The sequence below is a fragment of the Ammospiza nelsoni genome, chromosome 3, assembly GCF_027579445.1.
Source record: "Ammospiza nelsoni isolate bAmmNel1 chromosome 3, bAmmNel1.pri, whole genome shotgun sequence".
Classification (NCBI taxonomy): domain Eukaryota; kingdom Metazoa; phylum Chordata; class Aves; order Passeriformes; family Passerellidae; genus Ammospiza; species Ammospiza nelsoni.
The window spans coordinates 11,698,599-11,723,349 of record NC_080635.1 but is presented as its reverse complement, the minus strand read 5'-3'; the positions used below and the strand labels follow the sequence as shown (position 1 = coordinate 11,723,349).

Genomic DNA, 24,751 nt, shown 5'->3' with positions numbered 1-24,751 from the left:
TCCTTCCTAAGAAAAGAGGTTGACACAGAGTGTGACTACGAGGGAAATATTTTCCACCAGCAACAAATCACTGCTAAATTTGTTGTTTGCTCAGCAACAGTTTGATGCTGTCCCATGTTATGCAAAGGGATGGTTTAGAAATATTACTCTCCTAACATGACATGAGCAACTTACTAGGAATAAAGAAAGGCAGCACACTATGAAAGAACATTGGTACCAAGATGACTGCTCTACTAAATTTCACCTTATTTAAAAATGGTAATGTGTCAGAATTTGAGACTGGATAAGATTAATCTGGGTTAAAAAAAACCATAATAAAGCAAATTATTAGAAATTAAATTGGTCATTTAAACATGAAAGAACAATAAAATTAAAGCAGCAAGTGGCCTGAGATCCTTTTCTCTCCAACTGAACTTAAAAAGAATTTTTTTTGCAACTAATTAACCAGCAATTTAGGCAAGCATCTTGCCATTCTTTGGATTATTAACACTGCTGTAATTTCATTTACAAGCAGATTTTTTTCCCTGTGTGTATACAACACAGGGGGTATTTTCAAAGCAGTGCACAAGGTTTTAGATATATCCCACTGGCTGCACACAAATTCCATGGTTTGGGTTCCTTTTGGAGGGGCTGGAAACCCGTCCCACCTGGATGGTTCCTCGTGAAGGAAATCCACAAGAGAGCCAAAGACAAACCAGAAGTCTTTTCTGGATTGTGCAGTAGGAATGAAATAGCATTGCTGACCATGTTCAGATGTTTCTTTGCCTGCAGTTTTCCATGCAACTGGTTGGGATTTGCCTTTGGTGCTCCACTGTGCTCCAAAGAACCTCTATGAACTATTTCTCTCCAACAAATGCCAACAACAACAAACAGCAAATCTTATCCTCTGAGCTTGGCACAATTAAGGATACTGTTTGAGCATTTATACATTAAAGTGCTATATGATAAGATTTTCAAAAACATTGATAAAATATAGAAACATTGATGAGTCTGAGGAACTTCTGAGAAACTCATCCTAAGCACACACACACACTTTGTTCTTTTTCAACTTTACTTTTTAAACACAAAGCAGAGGAACACCTGGCTCTGCAATATGCAACAGGAGACCAGGATGGGTGCCAGAACTGACACAATTCAGATTCTCTGGGAGCTTAATATCCTTGAGATCTTTATGCTGAACCAGATTTGACTGAATTGGTCAAGGAATGCAATATTTATTGAGAGGGACAGACAGACAACCATGAGATTATGTAATAATACTTGAAGACAATGAAACAACGAGCCAGTTCAAGAGGCAGTTGTACTGAACTTTCTAAAGCCACCCTATTTACAGAACTCCAGTACTCCAGCTGAAAAGTCAATATTCAATATGGAAATATTTTGCATTAAAATGGGAAAATCTAATGTGATCAGGTAGCAAATATTAAAACAAAGATTGATAAGTTTAATGTTCAGTGCCCTTTTTTCAATTTATTAGACATCTTGAGTGCCAGAGATTTTGACAATTATGTTTTAAAACAATTAATTAAATTATCAAAAATCACTAGAAGAATCTTAAAATTCTTAATATGATTAAGAATTAATTTTAAACAAAAAAAAACCAAACCATAAAAATCCCAAAAACAAACAAACCAACCCCCCCAAAAAACCCCAAAAACTCCCAAACAAACAAACAAAAAAACCCAAAACCAAAAAACCCAAGGAAAAGTGGAAGGGTTTCACGCACCTAGCTAAATTTCTGTCTACCTGCAATTGATACCTTCACAACTACCATTTTTCACAGAGATCCTACTGCCAATGAGATTTGTCCTGAACACTCAAATTTTCCAGACTCTGTCAGGTAAGGGACACGTATGGATGCTGAGCACTGGGACACTGGGATCTGTGGGATTCACTTTGCACTAGTGAGCATCTGTTGAATCAAATACTCCTGATTTATCAGAGCCCTGGGGAAGAGCTTTGCCTGCTGGGGCTGATGAACCTTGAAATCTGGTGTGACCATCCAGGGAAAGAACTGGAAGCAGATATATGAAAAGAACACAACTTGTAAATAGAAATAGGACTTTGCAAAGCTCACAGCACATAATTTTAAACCAAAATGGGTGGAAAAAACTCATCCTGTTAATGTTATCTTCATTCATTTAATGATCAGTGAATCTCCATAAAACATGCTCACATTTGCTGTCCTGTGTAGAGGTCATGTGTTCAACAACCATTCTTAAAATTGAACTCTTTCCATGGATAACTCCCCTGTTTTCTGCAGTGCTTGTTTTTATTGGCAGGTGAAGTTCCTGAGCCAAGCCTGTCATTGTCCCTGCTACAATGAGTGCTATTTAAATCTGCTGCTTCAATATATGTAAAGAAACCTACCCTTCACCTGGTGTATGCCCTCCGAGGCAACTGACCAAATTCCAGTTCATTGATTTAGTTCTGCCTGACCAAAAATCAGTGCCTATTGTTCCCAAACATGTAATCATCTCACAGTATAGAGCAATTGCTGGCTAAGTGGCTTAGTGTTATTGATAAGAACAAGGAGGACTGCCAGAATATGTTATGGAAAATTTTAAAAAGCTATTTTGCACACAATTTTCAGAAATGGTTTCCAGTGCATGAGAGTAGAGGCTGGTCTGTGGATAGGCTGTCATAATCAAATCCTTAGAAAGGAATGAGAAATGAGCATATTATTCTTGATTTACTATCACTTCATTTACGATTTCCAGTTAATACAGATTCACAAAGCCTTGCCAAAGAGATACTGAAGGCCTGATTGGGCTTTCCTAATTCAAGCAAAACCCATTATCTAAGTCCTTTTGAAGCCTTTCAGGCTTCTGCCAACTCTTGCAATTTTTATTGCAAGCCTTGCAGTACTCAATGTTTAGCTCAACATTTCATCTCCTGGAGTTCTACAACACCAGAATCTTTATTTTCAGTTTTAAAAGATGTTTATCACCTTCATGACTGAACAGAAAAACTTGCAAATCAGACTTTTTTAAAGTGTTAAAAATAAAAGGCAAAGAGAAGGAAGAACTTAACTGTATCATTTTGCTGAAAAACTTCATTAAAAGGTGATACTCTTAGAAGAAATTAATGATTTCTGAGCCTGAGTGCATACTTAAGGTTCCCTAAAAGTTAGCAACACATATTTTCATGTAACACAAGTCCTGTTCTCACAAAAATTAAGCTGGAGGTTTTCTTTCCATGCTCATAAAGGTGTGCAAAATGTTGAGCCTCCCTCCATGCAGTGTGGGGGGAGCAAAGGACCTTTCCATCAATCCTCAGCTCCCATTGCCAATGGCTGGGGCTTCCCCCACGTGCCAGTGGCAAAGTATGGAGCACAGGAAACATCTCACTGCCCACCCAGCTGGTGCCAATTCTGCGCCAATGCTTGGCAGGAGATGCAGAATCTGCTGCAGCTCTGTGGTGATCCTGCAGCTGTCTGAAAAGCCTGGATAAAAAAAACCACAGGGCAGTAAAATGTCCCTCCCGCAATGGCTGTGAATCTGCACACTTGTTAACACTGAAACACCATGCTTGCTTCATTTCCCTCTTCCTCCTGCCTCCTGATTTCCTCTTTTTTCCCTTCCTCCTTACCTGATACCTCTTGTTTATTCTATGAGATACTGGAGGCAGGGACTCTCACTTCCTCTGTGTTTACCCAGTGCCCTGCATGGAGGCTGACAGCTTGGATGCCATTACAATCAAAGGGGGAGTAGGGGGGAGGATTTAAGGCACTAAGGAAAATCAGGCATTCACCTACTACTGACATTCAATAAGCTTTGAGTACCTTTCTCCCCTTAGAAAAATGTATATTTCCTAGTGCAATAATTAAGATGTCTGTCATCACCAAAACACCCATTGTTAAAATATTTCCAAGCTGGGAAAACCTTCATTTAGAGTCTTCAGCAAAAAGCATTTCTTACTCAGAAGCACTAAGACCTCCTTCATCTAAAATCATGCACAACAGTATTCAACACACTTTCTGGAAGTCCCATGTGGATCTTGCATCATATATTGCTTTTGTTAATATCTGTGAGGGAGCAGAGACTCCATCAATTAAACATTGTAGGTTTTTTAAAAGAACCTTTCCTATAAATAGAGATTTAAATGATCTTCTTTAAGTATTGCAATCTTTAATTTAATTCAATACCTCTGCAAATGGAGCAAACAATCTCTGACTGATTAGATAATTTGCTTCTATTCTATTTCAGCCATGCACTGGTTTGCAGTAATGTAAGGTTTTTTTCATTAGCAATTGCTGTTCAGCTGCATATTTTCCTCAGTAACCTAATTAATGCTGGAGAGGTAACTTTTCTTCTTGTGCATTACCATATGTCAGTGTAGTTGACACCATTGCAGAGGTTATATATAAGCAAAAATCAGGAAAAAAATATGTAAAGGACAAAAATGAAAGAGAATGAAGAAATCAAAGGTGAATTTTTTTTTCATGACATGGTGAGTGCCTTCACGTCCAGTGACATTAAGGTGGAAAGTGATTACTCAGCACCCTGCAGGACAGACCCATGGGAGCCCTATGGGTCACAAGATCAGAAATTATGATATCCAGGTAGAATAAGAATGAAGAGATTACGTCCCTAAGGTGATTCAGTATCTTCCTAGGTCTTTGTGGCATGAGTAGTATAGCATCCTGCAGACAAATTTCAGCTCTGACTTTAGGATGCTATGGATCTCCCAAAATCAAATCAAGGCCTAATGGCAAACTGTGCTCCATTGCAGTCCCTGACTAATTAAGTGTATGAAATGACACACAGAGATTCTACCAGGCAGGACATTCAGACACAGATGAAGTCAAGAAGGGCTCATTTGTACACTCAGAATGCCCCAAGTGCTGCAGTGATGTTACCATGGAATTCTTTGCTCACAAATGTTGCTGTCAGGCTCCTAAATCAGGAGCTTCCCATCAGATGCATGAAGCCCTTGCCCCAGCCAGGCTAACAGGTGAGAGAGGCTGATCAAAACTTTCACATTCAAAAACTTTCACACAAAACTTGGTTTGCAGCCATGCTCTGCACCTCTGGGAGGTCCTGGAGCCTGCTGGAAGCCCTTCAGGGTGGGGAATCAAAGAGCTCATGGCATTTTGGCACAGCCACTTCAGCCAGAAAGGGATGAGGAAATGGCACAAATGCCTTGAGGCCACTCAGCCCCAGTGGCAGTGAGCTCCTCTAAAAAACTGAATAGATGTTCTGACAGAGTAAAAAAGGGCCGTATCTTATTTCAGGCCTAGAAACAGAAAAGCTTTGGAAAGCCATTTTGCCCAAATAGTTTTGTTTCCCCTCTTCAGAAAAATTTACACCCCACCACAGTTGTTAGCTTAAGAAAACTTTCTTCCAAAAATATCCCGCTGGAAAATCTCAAAAATAAAAGTCTTAGTGGCTAAACATGCAAATAGTGTGTAAATTATACTGGGGAATACTCCCAAAAACTGAGGCCAACTGGCACAGCAATTATACCAGTAAATTCCTGCTGCCTACAGATCATGCAAGGTGACAACTGAGAATGGCCCCTGTGACGTTTTTCCTCCAAAATTGTGCCTGGGAGTAACATGAAAGAGTGGCAGAGGCCAACAGTATGCTGGGAACTGGAACAGCTAAACTTTGTTTAATTTTAATTTAGTAACATTAATTTACCTCAAATTATTTCACACCATGTGTGTGTTCTACATTTTAGAGACTTATTTTCCCTTTGGTAAATTTGGTGAAGTCTTAGATTGTGTTGCTGCAAATACTGAGGTCAGACTAGTTGGATAATAGAATGCAAGATACTATTTAAAACAGAATTAAGAACAAATAAAATCTATTGCTATTTATCAAAACTCTATAACTCACTACAATAATTATTTAAAGCCTCCTGCAGCCTGCAAGTAAAAATGCTTTTGTTTTAAGGCTCATTTTTAACTTAAATGTACTGCTTCAGGTTTGCTAAATAACAATTTTTACATTTACTTTGCCACAGTTTTTGATCCATAGTACAAAGCATACAAAAATACTACAGACAGAAAAGCTGAAGTGTCAAATTTGATGCCCCAATTCACTCTGTGACTTGAGGTTTTGCACAGAAAACAGACAACCTGACCTCAGCCTCTGTCTAACCTGAATGTGCTTCATTCTTGAGCAAATGAACCTAATACAGCATACCCTGTCTCTCCCTCATGGTGCTTTCTGTGTTCCTTGTCCTACTTCTGGATCTCAGGAGTGCAGCTGTCTGTCATGGCTTGGTGCCACAGTGGGCACACAAGCATGTGAACCAAAAGGACATTAGAAAAGCTTTTAGCAGTGTACTTTTTTTTTCTTGGTTTGGTTGAGGGTTTTTTGTTTGATTTTGTCTCTTTTTTGTTTGTTTTGTTTTGTTTTGTTTTTTAAGAAAGAATAAATATTAAAGAAGTTTTGGGTTTTTAAAGCACAATGCCTGACTGCTGTTACTCAAGGAAATACACAAGATGAAGGTTAATTCATTCACATTCTTTTCTTCCCTCCTTTCCCAATAAGTAAATTCCCCCACATATTATACAGAGATCCTGACAAAACCTGAAAGCTATTTAATATATCACCAAATTCATGAGATGCAAATAACCCCAACAAACAATAAACAACAGCCCATGACTTGGAGCCTGAATCTCCCATGGTGCAGAGTGCTCTTAATTCCCCCTGCTGCCATTGCCTCTTGTGAGGAATACTGCCAGGGAAGATGATCAATAGTGGGACTAGAGAAAGTGCTAATTCCCTCTTTTCCAGCCTCTTGCAACTTTTTGTCTTCACACCTCCTTCCTGTTCTCTCTTAAAACTGAGTCTCTTTTCTCTATCTCATGGATAAAGTCACCACTTCATTTCATTATCTCTAATTCCAGACATCTTGCGTTCCTACACTGAAAGTAATCGATGTAAGCCATCAAAGGAAGAAAGGGTACTTAAAAATATGCACCACTATGAAGATGGATGGCAGAGCAATGTAACTCAGCACCAGAACAATCTGAACTGGTAGGTTTGCCTAATTTAGAAGAAAAGCAAAGCCCTCACTTTCCCTCAAAATGCTGGTGAGCATCACATCCGTGAGATGCGTACGGTACAGAACTTTCAACAGGAACTCATGCATTTCTTTAAAGGGGGAACAATTTCATCAGCAGAGGGAATGGGACAAAGGAAGCCACGCTCAGAGGTGGGAAGACATTTGCAAAAGGTGAGGAAGGTGACTAACCTGACCAATGGGTTCTTTGGTCGGAGCCTTTCCTCTTCTGGCGGTGCTGGTGGCCAAGGTGGTGGTGGTTTCCATGACTGACGTGGACATCTCCGACTGCATGGCGGTGGCTGTGGACTCGGTTGTCATAGAGGAAGGCACTTCACCAACAAGTCTCACATTCCCTTCTATCATGATGTTGGCATCATTTTCTGCTGCCATATTCAGAACTTTCAAGCCATTGTAGTAAAGACCAGAGAGCTGGCCCTGGAAAGGGTGGCCACGTTCCTTGCCTCCAATTTTTATGGTTGCTTGGCTATTGAAGATTGTGAGCTGACGCCCTGTGAAGATAATATTATATACATGCAAAAATGTTGACTGTGAACGCTGTACTCTACACGAGTGATAACAGATTGTCATGGGGTGAAAAATGAGAGCAATAAACTATAAGAAAAGGATTTGACTCATAATTCATTGCTTTTTAATGAGGTGTCCATGAAATGCATAAATTTTGAGAGCATTTGCATTTTTCTTAATTTACAACGTTTTGAGATTTATATGTTTTTTGCTAAAAGGCCAATCAAATATACTTGCAAATGTTTGGTACTACCAGATATACCCCTCTCCCTTTTACCTGAAAGCAGTGTTAACCTTTTGGTGTGTCTCAAGAATGCCAGGTTCTCTAATTCCTTAAAATAACTTTTTCTTCAAGTCTGCCAACATTTAAAAGTTTGTTGGTTTTTTTTTTCCACACATAGAGCCTATAGCTTTATGTACAAATGAGTTTATGTATGTATAGACATATACAAATATGTATATACACACAAAGTTTATATATATATGCCATCAAGTCACTAGGTCAAGTGAGTTTTAAAGAATTTATGCAGTAATTTTTTTCATCTTTATGTAAGTGAATATTTACATTTTTAATTAAATATTTCATTTTTGTAGTTAAATGTTTTATTTCCCTTCAACATACACACTGAAAAGAAACACATGGTTTGCACTAAGTATCTCAGAAGCAGATTCAGAAATAGATGTCTGATTGGCTTTCAGCAAGGCTATCAATTAAAATAAAAGATTTTAGATGTAAAAGCGGCTTCAGAAATGATACACATACCGATGGAGAAATCATGGCACATTTCCATTAAAACAGAGAAATCCTCAGCAACAGTACCACTCTTAGTAAATAGAATAGTCACTTTAGTGACTATTTGGTTTCTGCTTACAAAAAGCATGCACACAACTTTAAGATCTGTTTTAATTAGTGTTTGTTCCAAAATCCCCTTAGAAGGTTGCAAACGTTAAAGGGACTTCATTTTGATTGGCAATTCATATTGCCCACTATTTAAGACACCTACAGTTTAAACAAATTTTTTTTCAGGACCATAATGAAGATATCATAACTACAGATATTTTTAGTTAATAATTTAGATGCTGGAACATGTAATATAATCTATGAATGATTTATAATTTTTGGTTAATGTTTGCTATGAGTACCTTCATAGATTGAGTTAGTGGATTATATTTAACAGTCCCTTTAACCTTAAGTTAACAGGGTAAGATTATTAAACAGCTGGTACTTCTAGAAATGTATAGAAATTATTATACAAGGTATGCAAATATTACTCTATATTTTACTTTTTAAAATTTGTTTTAATTTAGTTTTACTGAAATTTATTTTTTATGTTTATTAGTGTTACAATGAAGCACTACTTGGTTATGTTCAAATTATTTTTTTATTTGAAGTTTTAATCAATGTTTTTTACCTTTGTCGAGTAGCCATTCATCAACTACTCGACCAAGTCGATATGGAATTCGCTGTCTAGCAATCGCCAGGCGCTCGTTATCATTGTTTCCTTTAAAGTTTAAAGAGACATTTCATTGGTTAAAATCTGTAAGGTCAAAGGTTAAAAGTTAATACTTAAAGCTTGAGCTATACAGTTGCCACATGATTTTTTGAAATTTGGAATTTTAAAAAGTGCTACCTAGAACATTTCATGGTTCAGACTTTTCATTCATTCATTTATTTTATTTTAGCAAACAAAATTATTCCTATGTTAATTGAAAATTAGAAATCTGCATTTGAGCTAGGTTATTAAACTTATGTTATAGACAGACCCAAAAAACAAATTTAAACATCATCGAATGGCTTTACAAAAAAATGAGTTGACCTCAGGGTTTTGTCTTTTTTGATGTTTCTTATTAACTAGTTAAACATGTTCAGGTGAAACAGGTTTAAGTTTTCAAAAGACATCCAACCTCTCACTCCAGATTAGTCATTTAAAGAAGAAGAACACAACACTTAATCACCATCTAAGGCACACTTACTTCTTCTGTCTAATAATAGTCCTGCTGTAACTTATTCCTAAGCAGAAAAAATACACATTTCTTCGCTTCATTTAAATAAAATTCAGAGATTCAAATACATGGTACAGAACAGACCAGGGCATTCACAGTTTGTACATTTTCTTAAGACTCCTTGACAATGTCTTGAAGGAACACCAAGGCTTTGACAAAAGTGACTTGCTGAAAGGTAGCCTGGTTCTGAAAGGTGCAAGTGCTTTAAAATTTAGCAAGAGGCCATCTGGGGTGGGGTTTCATAAGTTAAGAACTAACCAGAACCCAGCAATGCAAAGGACAAACTTGTCATATTTGCCAACTGTATCTATTCTCAGTCAGTGCAGAGATCTCTGACTTCTTTCACTAAAACAGTGAGATAAAATAATGCTGGTGCAGTCAGAAAAATAGCAGATGAGGAATAATTAGCGAAACACTTTAAATATTTATTTGCAATTTTAGTTTTTTGTGTTTGAGTGATATAGTTGTGATCCCTCAGAATACCACTTAGAAAGCTACTTAGGAGAATGGCAAACCTAAATATTTCCTTCAATATGTAGGCTTTTGGAGGCAGTTTAGACCAACAATGTATTTTTCTTTCATTCTATTGGTTCATATTAGTGAAGAATCTGAAAGATGAGCAAGATGGGTAAAATGCAGTCATTCATAAATCATGTCCAAATACAAAGTCAATCTTACTGGCTCAAATGTGCATATTTTCTTGTACTTCAAAACCCACCAAACCAACTAAGAAACCAAGTCCTGTATCTGCAGTGGAAATGTAAGCACACACTGCAGTAAGCCCACATAGTGCTCAGAAAAATATGCTCTTGAGCTAGAAAGACCCTACTGCTAACTGTCAAACAGAAATATTATCCAAATTCAGGAGATCAGTGTCCCAGTTTGTCACAAAATTACAAGCCATAACAGGCCTGCAGGGAAGAGTCAGTACAATAGCCCCCAAGAACTGCAAATGAAACCATGGTTGTTTTATGCAGATATTTATTCTACAGTGCTGAGAACTGCTATTTTCCATGTTTCATGAATCCCTTACTTGGTTTAGCATGGACATCATTCACCATGCCAGAAGCTGACCTATTTGCTTTTGTGGAGATGGCCTTTTCCTGTTCCTTCCCTTTCCAATATCTAATCATAAAATGGTTGGCATCATTGCAAGGGATGTTTGAAGATCATCTCTTCCCTCCCCTCTGCTATCAGTAAAGACACTTTTCACCAGATCAGGTTTCTCAAAGTCCATTTGACCTGACCTTGAGCCCTTCCAATGATGGGGCATATTGAGACAACCACAGAGGGTGGTTCCACAATTTCTCTGAGTAAATATGTGAACATCTAAGTGCATGTCATATTAAAAACTACATGGACACATATGCATATATATAAAATATACACATTATGTTTGTATGTGCATTTCTCTCTGTTCTCAGCTTTTAGATGTATTTCCCATAAAACAGGACTGAAACATCCAACTTTTTACGGAAACTTTTCCTTTTGTACTTCTCCAAGAAAGTGAAAAGTTAGAATTAAACACATCACAACACAACCACTCTGATGATGTGAGAGTACAGAAAGTTTTAAATTTTTTTTCTCCTGTTTTGATCTTTAAAATTGCTTTTCTTCATCCAGGCCTCCTTTTCTTACAGCAAACTTCCTGTGACTGAATGGAAATTTGAGAAGTACCAGAAAAAAAACTCCATAAAAAGGTCATGTGACCAACACAAGAAAAAAAAAAAAGAAAAGAAAAGGAAAAAATGTATGGTCTTACATGTTTCTGTTCTGGATTTGTATCTTCCATCAAAATATGTGTGTATATATGTATACCTAAACCAGTGAGGTAATAATTTATATTTTCAGATAGTCAGTTACTTTTAACACATTTATTTTTTCAATAAGATATTTGACAGTTTTTATTGAGGCTTTATCACTTGAGTCACTGAATAAGTGAGAGAACATCCTATTTCTAAATGGTTTCCCTAACTTACAGTTAATGAATCATGAGTTTAAGTTAGCGTTGCCTACCCTTTTTTTTTTTTTTTGCTTATCTATATTTAAAAAAAAATGGGGGAGTGGGTGAAACTCTTCTCTGTCATTTATAAGAAAGGCTAAGTTGTTCAGAAGAGGTCTGTGGGCATAAAGAATACATTAACATAATGGAAATAAGTCTCATGGATAGAGATCATCATTCACTCATCAGCTTCACGCACGGTTACTCACTGGATGTCTTTCATGAACAAACTCTCTCTAGTTCCCAAAAGGAAATTATGGCTAAGTGTTCACAACTGCCTATAGTGGGGAGGCATTAAATTTTGTTGATTATTCACCCAGTGGGTGCAGATCAGGATCATGTTGTAAGAGAAGCCCCTGCAGCCCCGAGATGGGATCATCAGTGCTACTGCAACTCTCTGTTGCAATTCCATGACTAACATGGGATTTATCCTAGGCAATGTCATCTCTCACTACTCTGCAGCTGCTCCAGAACATCTCTATGGTGATCCTGGAAACTCCTCTGTGAACTAACAGCATAAATTTAATCTTGGCCAGTTTACACATTTCTTTAAATTATTTCATTAAAACATACAATACGTATGGTTTCTGAGACTATTATAATGTGATTCTGTCAATAAATTATGTTTCATACTAGCTGCAGCAGTCCTGCACCACTGGGAGCAAAATTCAAATAAAAAGCAAGAAAATAACAACTTGATTTGTAAAGGTCACACAAAAAAATAATTGCTGATTACATTAGCCCATTCCTCATCAGAGGAAAAGTGCACTGTGAAATACATCTCTATTTGACACTATTACGTTAGGCTAAATTCTTCTAGTATATAATATAAATGGAAAGGTTAGAGGGAAATGGTGTGGAACTTATCTGGATTTAGTTTCAAGGAGAACACATGGATTTAGTAATGATGAAAACAGTATACACATAACAACTACATGAAAAAAAATATTCACAGAACTGAAAATAACAGAAAATCCATCAAAAGCAACAAAAGTCCTATTTACTATATAACAAAAAACACACATTGTTTTAATAACTGCTTCTTCCCAATCATCTTGTTGGGGTCATACAACAAATCTGGATAGACCCAGTAAAACTGTATGCATTTCCCTCATTTTATAATCTCATCCCCAGTAGAGAAACCATAAATACTACAGACTGTTTTCCTCAGGAGTATTCCGTTCACGTTTTTCTACCTTCCTTTATTTATGCTTGTTTTTACCAATATGGTGAACCACAAGGAACTTCTTCAGTAAAAACACATCCAAGAAGGTTAATAAATTTTTTCATGCTCTAAACAAACCTGCAGCTTTGAGATTTTATTCTGTTACCCATCAGAAAAGATTAAGTGCTCTGGCAGGCACCCTTTCAATCGTAATTCATAAAAAAAAAAAAAAAAAACCCCGATGTGCCTAAAATTTAATTGTAGACAGCTATGTGCCTATCCAGCATTACTCTTCCAGGCTCTATGGCCAAGATTTCTTTGATTAAAAAAGCTGGGTGGAAATGATTCACTCAGGATGTGCACCATGACATTGTCTAACCTGATTGAATTCTAGATGGCTTCATTCTTCTGCCAAATACACAATATTTTGTCACAACAGAGTGTTAATTCCATACTGGCAGAAAGGCTTCAAGGGAATAACAATAATTCCAAAGAATCAAGGTAAGCAGAGAAGAGCAGCAAAGGTCAAATCTTTGAGTCAGAGTTAAATCTTGTGTCACAACTGAGAAGAAGCAGTCCAAAAAAAACCTTTAATCATACCTTTATATCTATAGGTCAGCTGGGACAAACCAACTATGTGAACTTCACTAATATGTATTTTATCCCTCCTGATTTATTATATTGTCAGGGCTGGAGTGTAATTCTATTTTGTGCTCTGAAATAAAGGTGTCAGTTATTGATGTGAAATAGCAGCATCCTTGAAAGGGAATAAGTAAGAAGGTTGAAAATCGTGAGTCTGTGAAGAGCAAGCTAGACTAGAGAGCATTTTCTTTGAAACAAACCCTTTAACAGAATACAAATTCACATTGTTAGTCCCAGTGATCTGTTAGGGAAATAAATAACAAAGTGTTGAAAGCAAGGTCTCTCTCCATTTATAAACAACTCTCTCTCCCTGGTTTTTCTGAATCATGACTCCCCTGACATCTTCAAGAGGAAGGCAGAGACCTCATCACTCCTCCAGATGCAGTTAGGGATGAAATCTGACTAAAATTTCAGTTTCATGGCATGAGAGGAAGCCACAGCAGCTCAGGGTGGGATATAGGGGGCAAATAGTTCCCAAACAGTCTCACATAGCCAGGAAATGAAATCCCAATCTCAGTAATGTTCTATACTAAAGTTCTTTAATTGTGACGGTGGTCACAGGGGTCTTATGTTGAAGGAAGAGACGAGAATTTTGGCTCTATGTTCAGAAGGCTTGATTTATTATTTTATGAGATATATTACATTAAAACTATACTAAAAGAATAGAAGAAAAGACTTCATCTCAGAAGGCTGGCTAAGAATAGAATAGAAAGGAAAGAATGATAACAAAGGTTTGTGGCTTGGACGGAGAGTCTGAGCCAGCTGGGCTGTGATTGGCCATTAATTAGAAACATCCAACATGGGCCAATCACAGATGCACCTGTTGCATTCCACAGCAGCAGATAATATTTACATTTTGTTCTTGAGACCTCTCAGCTTCTCAGGAGGAAAAATCCTAAGGAAAGGATTTTTCATAAAAAGATGTCTGCGACACTTTCATACCATCCATTTCCATTACTGTGCACACATTGCACAGCGTGGGTGGCATGGGGTAGGCAAGAGGTCCAAGTTCAGCTCAGGAAGTCACTGTGTTAGTTGTGGACACTGCTCTGACCTCTGTTTTTGCTGACAGGATTGTCTAGCCAGTGCTGGATCCAGGAGTGAGCTCTGGATGGACCAGATGAAGGTGTATGTCCTTTCCTGCTGCTGAAAGATGTCAGGTCTCCTTGTAGCAGTGGAGGATGCAGTGGTCAGTCTTGAAGGTGTTGTATGAGGAGTTACATACCCAAAAGGCTGATTTGGGCTTCCTCCAGTGCTTGGAGGGAAGGTAGACACAGAGCTGCAGAATGTGACTATTTTGAACAAACCTCACCATCAGCTCAGTGAGAGGGTAAAAGTGAAAAGAAGCTCTTAAAGTAGAGAAAGAACCTGTAGCAAATAAATAAGAGTGCAGCTCTTCAATGCCTTACCTTCTCAAGAAAATTTAACCTATAAAGAAAGAAACCAACATGAAGTACCACTTTCAATTTTGATGTGCCAAACCTGGCAAGTTCATACTAAATGACCATAATATAATATTACCCTTTACACCCTACAGGAACTCCCAAATTCCTTATAATGACTATTAAGCATCCAAAGAGACTATTTGCCCACAGAATGACTGATAGCAGTCTTCACAGAAGAGTAAAATCTCTCACTAGGGGCTTATAGCACTGCTAAAAACAAAGTAAAACTCAGGTCTGCCTTTAAGATTACAATTACCACATCTATTGAAAGATGTCCATTTATCTTACAGACTGTGCCAAAACATCTCATTCACCTGTAAGCTCCTTATTTCACGCTTGAGTATTAAACAAAGCAAATAATATTTTTACAACTTTCTACAGGATTAAACTGTGAACTCTCATTAACCTCGCAGGGGGAGAAGTTGATTTCACTTCAAATCAACTACCTTCTGCCCTGTTCTTGTTTTTGATTATTTTTCACTGGATTAATTACTAATTAAATGACGAGTGTGCTCTTCCTGACTCTCACTTCCTCACTATAATGCAGTGTCTCAGTTTGTGCAGTGTTGGATGGCTTATTTTGAGAGATTGATGTATTATATCAAAAACAAGCAAGAGAAGATGAAAAGCAACAAGAAGCAGATAAGAAAACATAAGACTTGTTTGATAAATTAAAGGTCATATTTTGTTATCTGGAGTTTTACAAAGATCCTTTGTACTGCCTGTGTAGTATTAAAGGAGCTAATATTATAGGGCTGCTGCTAAAACAGGCAGGACAATTGATAGAAATCATTGAAGAGGAATGAATTGTTGTAAGTATGGTACCATATCCCATATTACCCCAAGAGCGACATTTTGCAGTTCTCCAAGGTAAAAGGACTCTGAACTGTTTCTAAATCATAATGTCAGAGCATTTAAGGTTACCTTTTCTGTATGAATTTAACCAAAAGTTGACTGTAAGCAGTTTTTTATTCCGTAGATTTTCAACAACTGAAAAATGGAGAATGTTCCAGGCCTATTGCTTTGAAAATTAGCTAGATCTGAGATAGCAGCTACTGAGGGTGTTCTACTGACTTTTTCCCAAGTAGTAATCTAGATGATCTTCATTTCATGCTAGAAAATGGGTGCTTATAGAATGTCTCTTGACAGAAACAATAGATTACGTAAATGAACAATGGCAAATGGGAAACTGTGCTCAGCTCTCATTTCAAATTCCCACTGGGCTGTAACTCCATGAATATCCAGTATTCAGGTAGAAGCCATCAATAAGAAAGGACTTAATAACTGTGTGCTAAGTCTCCTAATTACGTTTAATCACCACATAAATTCTGATATCAGAATAAGGACAAACTGCCAAAGGTCATTGCTCATATCCTTGCATTTTATTGTAGTCAGTGAAAGGCTTTGGAAAAAATCTATTTTTCCCATAAGTTATTTGTGGACAATTTGCAACATGAAAACTTATCTGAAACAATTGGAAAAATCTTCTGGAGTTAAGTCCTGCTCTTGGTTATGTGGTTGATAAGAGAAAATAGAGTATTGGCCTTCAGTTGTGATCTCCAAATCTGCTGAAGTTGGACTGCTTTAGCAGACTGTTCAGGGGCAGTGCAGGGCACAGATAAAGTCATGCTCATTACATGACCAGATTCATAAACACTGTATGAAATCCAAAGCACTCAGCACCAACCTTCATCAACAGCACACAAACCTCACTGCAGCCTAAATTTTAAAGATGTTGATTTCATGTTCTTTGACAAAACATGAAGATGCTGGAGTTAACACCTATGTCCCAAAGTCCTGGGACATGCAGGTGCTTTGTCACACTTGCTGCACCTGCCCAGGCTGTATCAGCTTGTTCTCCTAGGGACAAGCATAATTACACACAAGCCAACAGGAAGAAAGCAGATGTCATTGTTTGGACCAGATTTTGCCAAGCAGAAAAAAAACCAAATGTGCCCATATAGACAGAAAATGGCATTTAAGAGATAAAAATCTGTTCTGTGTCAGCAGTGAGGGCAAAAAAGAAGAAAAAACCTAGCCCTTGGCTAAAGCAAGCTCAAGATTTTCAGTTCTGTCCAAAAGTGGCATTTCAATTTGTGTATTTAGACCTTGCAGACATTTTACTATAAAAGAATAATCTATTTCAAATGGAAAAGTTTAAACTTGCACATATAATGCTTTTGGCAAGACACAAACAGAAACTGTAAATAATAGAAACAGATGCTCACTGAGATAAAAGCAAAGGAGTGCTTTAGGACTGCAGAACTACAACGAGACCACCACCATGGAAAAGCATAATGGCTGTGAGCAGACTCCCAGAAGAGGTTTAATCTTATCTGTTAAAAATTGAAATAATCTGATTTCCTATGTATATCTTTCTTTAAAATCACTAATAATTACCCTGTAAACTAAGATATGTTGCATATCATTTTAACTTTTTATAAAATGCAGCTCATTTTCTAATAATCTACAACACATTTCCAGTTAGCTAAGGTTTTTTCCCTTGTGATTGATTTTATAAATATAAATATAAATATAACTATAAATATAAATATAAATATAACTATAAATATAAATATAAATATAAATATATGTTTGGGGGTTTTTGGTGTAGTACAGCCTAGAATACTAAGAACTGTTGCGAAACATTTGATTTTGTTTTGAGATGGCAATTTTGAAGAACATTTCAGTGCTCAGGTACTCTGAATTTCTCTATTTAAAACTCTTCTATATTTTCCTTCTTGTATGGTTTAGGAGATTCTCAAGGAACGGAAAGCCTGGTTACCATAACACATTAATCACTCTCCTGATATCTCTGCTTCCTGACTTCTCATACTATTTGTTTAAAAATGGGACGAAGACGCACTGCTGACTAAAGTCCTCTGTGGGGAGTAGGCAGGAGAGGGGCTGCCAGTGTTGGCACAAACCACATCCATGGAAAGTCCATTTCAGTGCGCCCTATTCTTCAAAAGTCCATGAAGGCACACTGAGCACTGAGCACAGAAGGAATTCTCTGGTGCCTTCCTAAACCATGGCCTGAGACATCTTTGAGCAGATCTCTCCTGGCATGTTTCCAGGTGACAGATGGTGTCAAGGAAGCCCTGGGCCTCCAGAAAGGAAAGCCAGTGACTCCAAAGCCAGCCCTAACATGTGTGGATCCTGCACCAGCTAAAGCAAGACATCCCTGTGCTTTAGGCTCTTGCCCAGGACACACTTTGATATGAGGAGCTGCTCTGTTTTCAAACCTAACTAGGACGCATTTTGGATGGACAGTGCAAAGCTGGCAGATAACTTTTATGCAGGTCTAAATTTATTGGCTTGATTTGCAGAGCAAATCTGAGCTGAGACATCAGAATGCAGAAACAATCAGTATTGAATTATTTAGGCATATATGAATTTGCAAGGAAATAGATTATCAGTATTCAGCTGTCAATATGTTTAATTTTTCATTTTGTTTTACAAAAATCCATTTGGTGATGCAATACGCACAGTGCAGACCTGACTTCTACTTTGAAACACTTATGAAATGTTAAATGGGAAAAAGATCAACTTTAGAAAGAAAATAGCTCTGCTAGCACGATTTACACATCTACTTTTTCTCAGGGAACCACTTGACCTTTTAAAAACATACTGAAACCCACCATATTGAAATTAAATAAGGCTATTATCATCTTTCTAGCTTCATGAACTCTTGTAGCTTCTCTAACATGAAGCACTAATGCATTATTAAATATAATGTATTATGCTATTTAAATTATTTTTATTTCTAAATGATGGTACTGAGCAAAGTGAAGTATTAAATAAGCATCTAATTCAAAGCAGATAATACACTAACAGCTAAAATGGGCAGATGACTTACTAATAAAATATTCATTCATTCCAGCTTAATAAGCATATTTCAAGACAAAATTCAGGCCTCTGAGCAGGAAGGACTACATCAGTCCATCAATCTACTGTTCATCATCAGCCATGAAATTACTGGCATGGGCTCAGCAGATTCCATGGGAAAAGGCAGCTGCCTCCTGTCCTTGCTTTTATTCCTATGTTTGCCACTGCTTCTAAAGCAGAACACTGAAACTTAGAAAGTATGAGGCTTAAGTATATTCAATTAACACAGAAATATTTCTAACTGCCAGGGTGGGTTGTTACCACCAATAAAGTACAGGGCTAAAACGGGATTCTGACAAGGACTGGAGTAGCATCCCATTTTGTTTTCTGCACAGAACACCCATGGTGCTTGCATCCACAGAGCTATGACAGATAAGGGAAGAGCACAGGCAGCAGATTATTTTTGACACACTCCTGCAGCACGGCTCATCTCTCCAGCTCAGCTGGAAGAGCTGCATGCAGGCTAACTCCGTGGTATGCTCTTTAACTAAAGTCAGCTACTGCAAAAAGTACATGCAACAAACTGTGAGCTATCAGATGGAATGGATAAGCCAGCAGTTAACTAAAAATCATTCCTTACAGGAATTTATCAGGGTTTATGGATGTATAAATATACAAAGCTGATAAAGAGAAAGATAAGTGTTTTATTAGGTTTTAAGTAATATTTCCAGTATTCTCTTTCTGCTTTTTTGCAAGTACATTCTCAGTTTGATGCAATAGGACTGACATATTTAAGGTATCACATAGCTTTTGATTAGCACAGTAATGTTTCTGGGTATAGAAATGATGCCTGGAAACTTTTATTTTTTTTCCTACTCTGACTTTAATTCCTGGAAAGTTATTTGCTATATCAGCATTATGAACACAGTGGTGCCATAGCAATATTCTTAGGACTCCTAAGACATAGCACTAATGTCAACTGCACATCAAAGGATATGACTAAAGCAGGTATTCAGCCATGAAACTATTCTTTGGTTAATTTATAACCAGCTCAATCAGGATTTCCAGGGAACCACCTTCTCCTGATGTGATGACACACCATGAGGTAAATCTCTCAGAAGTGAGCACCAAGGCTCACTGTTGAAATTCTGTGCTCATTTCTTCCATGAATTTCCTAGCTCTGGTTACAGCTTTCTAGGAACGGCTAAAGAGCACTGTAAGCATCCACTGTTTTTCTCCTCCTGAAAGCACTCAGGCTGTAATCAAGTCACTGCATAGTTTTCTTTTTGACAGTATAAATCACTTAAGATTGTGCCTCTCTGGGGTTCTCATTACACACACACCAATTTGTTTTCTTCTATAGAACCAAAGACCCCAGGTACAGACTTTGATACTTGTTCCAGAGCTTGTTTCAAAGTGCTTCAAAAAGTGCTGCAAAATCCTCCCCAATTCTTAATGCTTTAGCCTTTTGTGCCCACAAAGCCATTTCCATGAACTCCTTTTTCACAGCCTAGTGTGGTGTTTCATGTGGAGAAACCTGGAAGATGAGACCCCCCCACAAGAGTCTTCTTGGAATTCTATTTCTCCAGGACACTTTTTGTGTCCTGTTTGCATTGCCATAAGCTTTTTAGAGCCAGTAGAGAACCCCAGTGGTTGGGGGAAGTTCCAGTCAGTGAGTGCCCCTCACTGAGAACCATCAGTTTTATGCAATGCTGAGCTTATTACCTCAGGCTGACTAATGAAAAATTAACTACACTCACTGCTCACCACTTGGATGAGGAATATCCACTAACTTTGGGATTGAAAATGAGATGTGTGGCTGTGCTTTGCAGGCTCCCCAAAGTCACTGCCACACTGCCCTCTGCAGTGCTGCTCCTCTCTGATTCCAATTTGGCTCTTGGAGGATGATTTTTACACACAGGATACCAATGAGCCCCAGGGAACTTAATAAAAGGGGAGGAGGAATGCTGAAACTGAGTCTGAAAGCTCTCTGTCCAAATCCTTCATGTGTACCATATCCTTTCACAGCTTTCTGGAAATGATAGTGCAGCCATAACTGAGTTTGTAGTTTAGTTCACACAGAAACTCACTTGAATTTACGCGAGAGAAGCTCCAGGACTGGGGCCTAAAGTGAGATGCTAAAGAATCCTTTGGTTAAAAATTGCTATGAGGCAATTACTCTGAAAATGAGAGTGTGCTATCAAGATTGAGCCCTGTACCCAGCTACAGTTATATTTTTAGCACCATTTGTTCTTTTGCAAAGGACATATTTATTATTCTCTCCCTATTGTATAAACTGTAATTTTAAAATTTTAAACCTCTCATCTATTAATGCCCATCAGATCTGTAAAACAGGAAAATCAAAATTGTTTTTATATATGCTTAACCTTGATGATATTGTGTTTCATTCATTTTTTTAATGTCCACTATACCCGATGCTGCACCAGAAAAGCCATTTAATGCCTTAGAAATAGTTCACTGAGGAAAATAAACCATTCACATCTCAATTAAACCAATTTCTAAGAGCATAATTTCGCTGCCTTTAATTCAGTTAACTTCTGCATGAAAGGGGCTGAAATTAGGATGCCCTTTACAATGTTTCATGTTTCTGATACACTGAGGGATATTCAATTTCTGCTTCAAATTTATTTGAAAAGCTGTATACTACACAATCTCCCCCTTGTGAAGCTCATGAAAGTTCTAGGTTATATAAATCGTACAAGATTTTCTTTTTTGACAGGTAGGATAGACTAAGAAAAAGAAAACAACAAAACACCAACTATACTTTGGCTTAGCTATACACTGCTAGGGTCAAGGTAGCTCTTTGAAACTCCTGGAACACACTGAACTTAATTTTATATGCATGATATAATACAGCAGAATTTGTATTGTTGCAACTAAGGTGCAACATTAACAACAACATTAAGGTGCAACATTAATCTCAAATCCAAAGTATTAAATAAAAGAAATATTTTGACAGTGTAGATGCTGCAGTTGGAAGATGATTTTTGTTTGTTTTTTAAATAACAGGGCTTAAGACTGAAGGAATCTAATCACACCACAAGATGAAGAGATGGGTGTGCAGCTTCTCTCCCATGTTCACAAGGCACAAAGGGGAAAAAGAGAGTCTAAAGAATGTGCATGCTCACGTGTTCCAGACAGCAATGATTTGCATCCTTCTGGATACCTGCTTAATGCACTTCTCTCTCAGGAAAATATATCTGGGACAGAGCAAGTTGTTGTTTTCCCTGCTGCAGTATGAATTATAGTGACTATTCCTGAATTAGTTAGTTTAATGGAAGTTCTTATCCTGCAGACATAAAGTACTATACTGCTGTCACACCTCATGCCACTAGTAAAATATATTGGGGACACATGCACGAATGTGCCCCAAATAAAAAAATACCTCATCTTCTGAGAGCACCTAAAACACAATAGCACTGCAGAGAAATTAATTTTGTTCTCCATATGATAGATTGTCTGGTTGGAAGGCTCAACACCACATTGATTTTCTCTGTCCTGAGAAAGGCTCCCACTGCAGACTGACTCCAGGCTTGCCCCAGAGGATAATAGAAATAGAGAGCACTGCAGGAGAGGCACTCAGCATTGTACTCTGCTCCTGCATGCTCAACCAGCCCCTGGAGCCTCAGAGCTGGCACATGAGTGTGCCCGTCCAGGGAGGCATCTCAGGACAGGGGCACTGTCACAAACACACCAACTTCAGTGCTACACAGAAATCATTCCAGTGGGGTGAGAGAATCATTGGTTTGGCCCAGAGAGTGACACGTTATGTAAAGTCCTGTGTAATGAGATATTACAAACCCACTGGGGGCTGGAAGGACAGAGAAACAAAGGAATCTGTTCAAGTCTCTGCAGTGACAACACAGTCCTGCCCCTGGGAAAGAAAAAGAAGAATGACGAATTCCTTTTAAATCACTGATGCCATCAGAGATACCAGCATTGTATTGTTAAGGAAACTATGCAGCTAAAATTCCTTGGGGAAGAGTTTGAGTAAATTGTTCTCCTCTTGACTGACAAGATGCTAATCCTCCATTTCTAGCTTACCCTACTGGATTGGGCAAGTATGATGCTGCAGGTTACACAGAAAACCTATGTCAAGACAAATACAAGTTTGTAAAAGAACCTCCAAGTATTGGCAATATTTCATCTTTTGTGACCTGACTTTTGGGAATTGTTAATAGATAAGGGTTTCCTGAAAGGGTGAAAGGGACCAGCTGAGACAGATTTGCAATGTCTCATTCTTAGGTCTGGTTTCATTCCCATTTTATTCCTCTAGCTTGAATCCCTGGAGCTTGTTGTCCTCAGAAATTCCATTTCAATATCACCCTGTGCCTAATTATGGAAAGCAGACATTGGCCCATCCTCTGCCAAAAGAGACAAAAAGAGCACATTTCTGTTTCTTTCAGTATTTTAAAAACGCTTTTCTGAATCACTGCTCATTTGACATTTTCCTTCCATTGTGCCACCTTGCTGTATCTAACTGAAAGGTGTTATACCTTCTGTGATCAAGTAATGACAACTGTGCCACACATTTTATCAAGATCTGAATTTAATTACAGGATCTAACAAGCCTAAGAAGGGATGAGCCTTTGTATTTCACCAGGATATCCAAGATGAAAAATAAAGGGGGGGAAAAAATCTGTCTGCAGACTCAGAGAAGCATTATTATACTGCATTATCTGACAGAAAGACCTGATAAGCTGTCAAATTAAAAAGCTGATTTGGGAAATTTTACTGAAGCCACTTTTTGAAAAGAGACTTACTGTAGTGCTTTGTTTGGGTATCACCTAGGTTCTTTATTTAAAGACAGCAGCAGAATAGAACAATTTCATAATCTCTCAAAGGGCAGAAGTGCTTTTTTTAAAGCAAAAAAAAAAAAAAATCCTTGACTTTGAGCAAGCTGCAGCAGAGGCTCACCCAAAGAGAATGGGAAAACAAATTTCCATTTTTTTTAACATCAGTCTTTCACATGGACAATAAAATGATACAGAATGTGAGACCTGTGTGTGTGCTGACAAATACATTTAATCACAACCAAAGAGCAGCCAGAGCTGTATGAAATGAGAAAAACATGCAAGAAATCAGTTGTGCAATTACAAAGGAAAGGTAGCACACTGGCCTAGTTACATCCATCACTTGACTGCTGGTTTGTGTCTCAGTAACTTAGATGAATTTTTCATGTATTTTGATTCCTGCTTCCAGAATAGTTTCTTCTGTCTTTATTCTGGAGAACTTAGTGAATTGAGTTTTAAATAACTCCTTGTCTTATTTTTATTTCTCTATACCATTATTTTACACTCTGGTATAATGCTTCATTTTATTAATACTATAACTGGACATCATAACATGAATATAGGTAGATTTCATCTTCCTGTAATAGTAAATCCTCATTGAGGATTTTGTCCAGACAAAATCGACAAAAATAACACAATTTAATCTTTGCTTTGGCTGAGTATTGGAGACATCATAGAAAAGTTAATTGTAGGAAACATTTTTTGATTGAGTGATCAGGAGTTGACTTAAATTAATATGAGGACAACTAAAAATAAGCCTGTAAATCAGATTCTTGATTTAAAAAGAACAAAATTTGATAACCTGAAGGAAGTCAGATTATGCAATCAGTCTAAGGGGCTGGATTCACCCAGGAATGACACTTGGAAGTTCTATAAAGTATTTAAATGATGATATATATATATATATATATTTTTTTTTTTTTTTTTTTTGCACCTACAAGGTTAAAATATACGAGGGGAGATCTGCTAGACTGAACAACTGCACTATCACAGGCTATGACACAGGCAGTTAAAACCCCAGACTTGGGGTAAAGAGAGCAGTGCCTTTCAGAATTAGGAAAATAAAAGAAATACTCAAGAAATGTTGCCAGAATTTACCCAAAGAACCTCCCAAAGACAGTAAACTAAATTCAAAAGCCAGAGATTCTATAGTGCTATAAACAGAGATCATAGAGTCAAGGAGAATTACTTTATAGGGAGGCTGATGGTGATCCAAGGGAGCAGACTGAATTGACTAACAGGAATGTGTTTAATATAGATCTCCATAGCTCTGAAAATAGCAATGTACATATTCTGACTGAACTTG

General features: G+C 37.6%; 1 protein-coding gene across 19 annotated transcripts in view; it reads right to left on the bottom strand.

The window, feature by feature from the left end:
• NRXN1 (neurexin 1) overlaps positions 1-24,751 on the bottom strand; it is a 682,260-nt gene that overhangs the window by 88,298 nt on the left and 569,211 nt on the right. For 10 of the 19 annotated variants that reach the window (XM_059468828.1, XM_059468830.1, XM_059468833.1 and 7 more), the window contains 2 exons: positions 8,958-9,047; positions 7,210-7,529 (listed from right to left, as the gene is read on the bottom strand). In XM_059468828.1, the coding sequence (XP_059324811.1) occupies positions 7,210-7,529; positions 8,958-9,047 (410 nt within the window). The remainder of the gene's footprint in view (positions 1-7,209; positions 7,530-8,957; positions 9,048-24,751) is intronic. The other 9 variants (XM_059468835.1, XM_059468837.1, XM_059468838.1 and 6 more) reach the window with 1 other exon arrangement.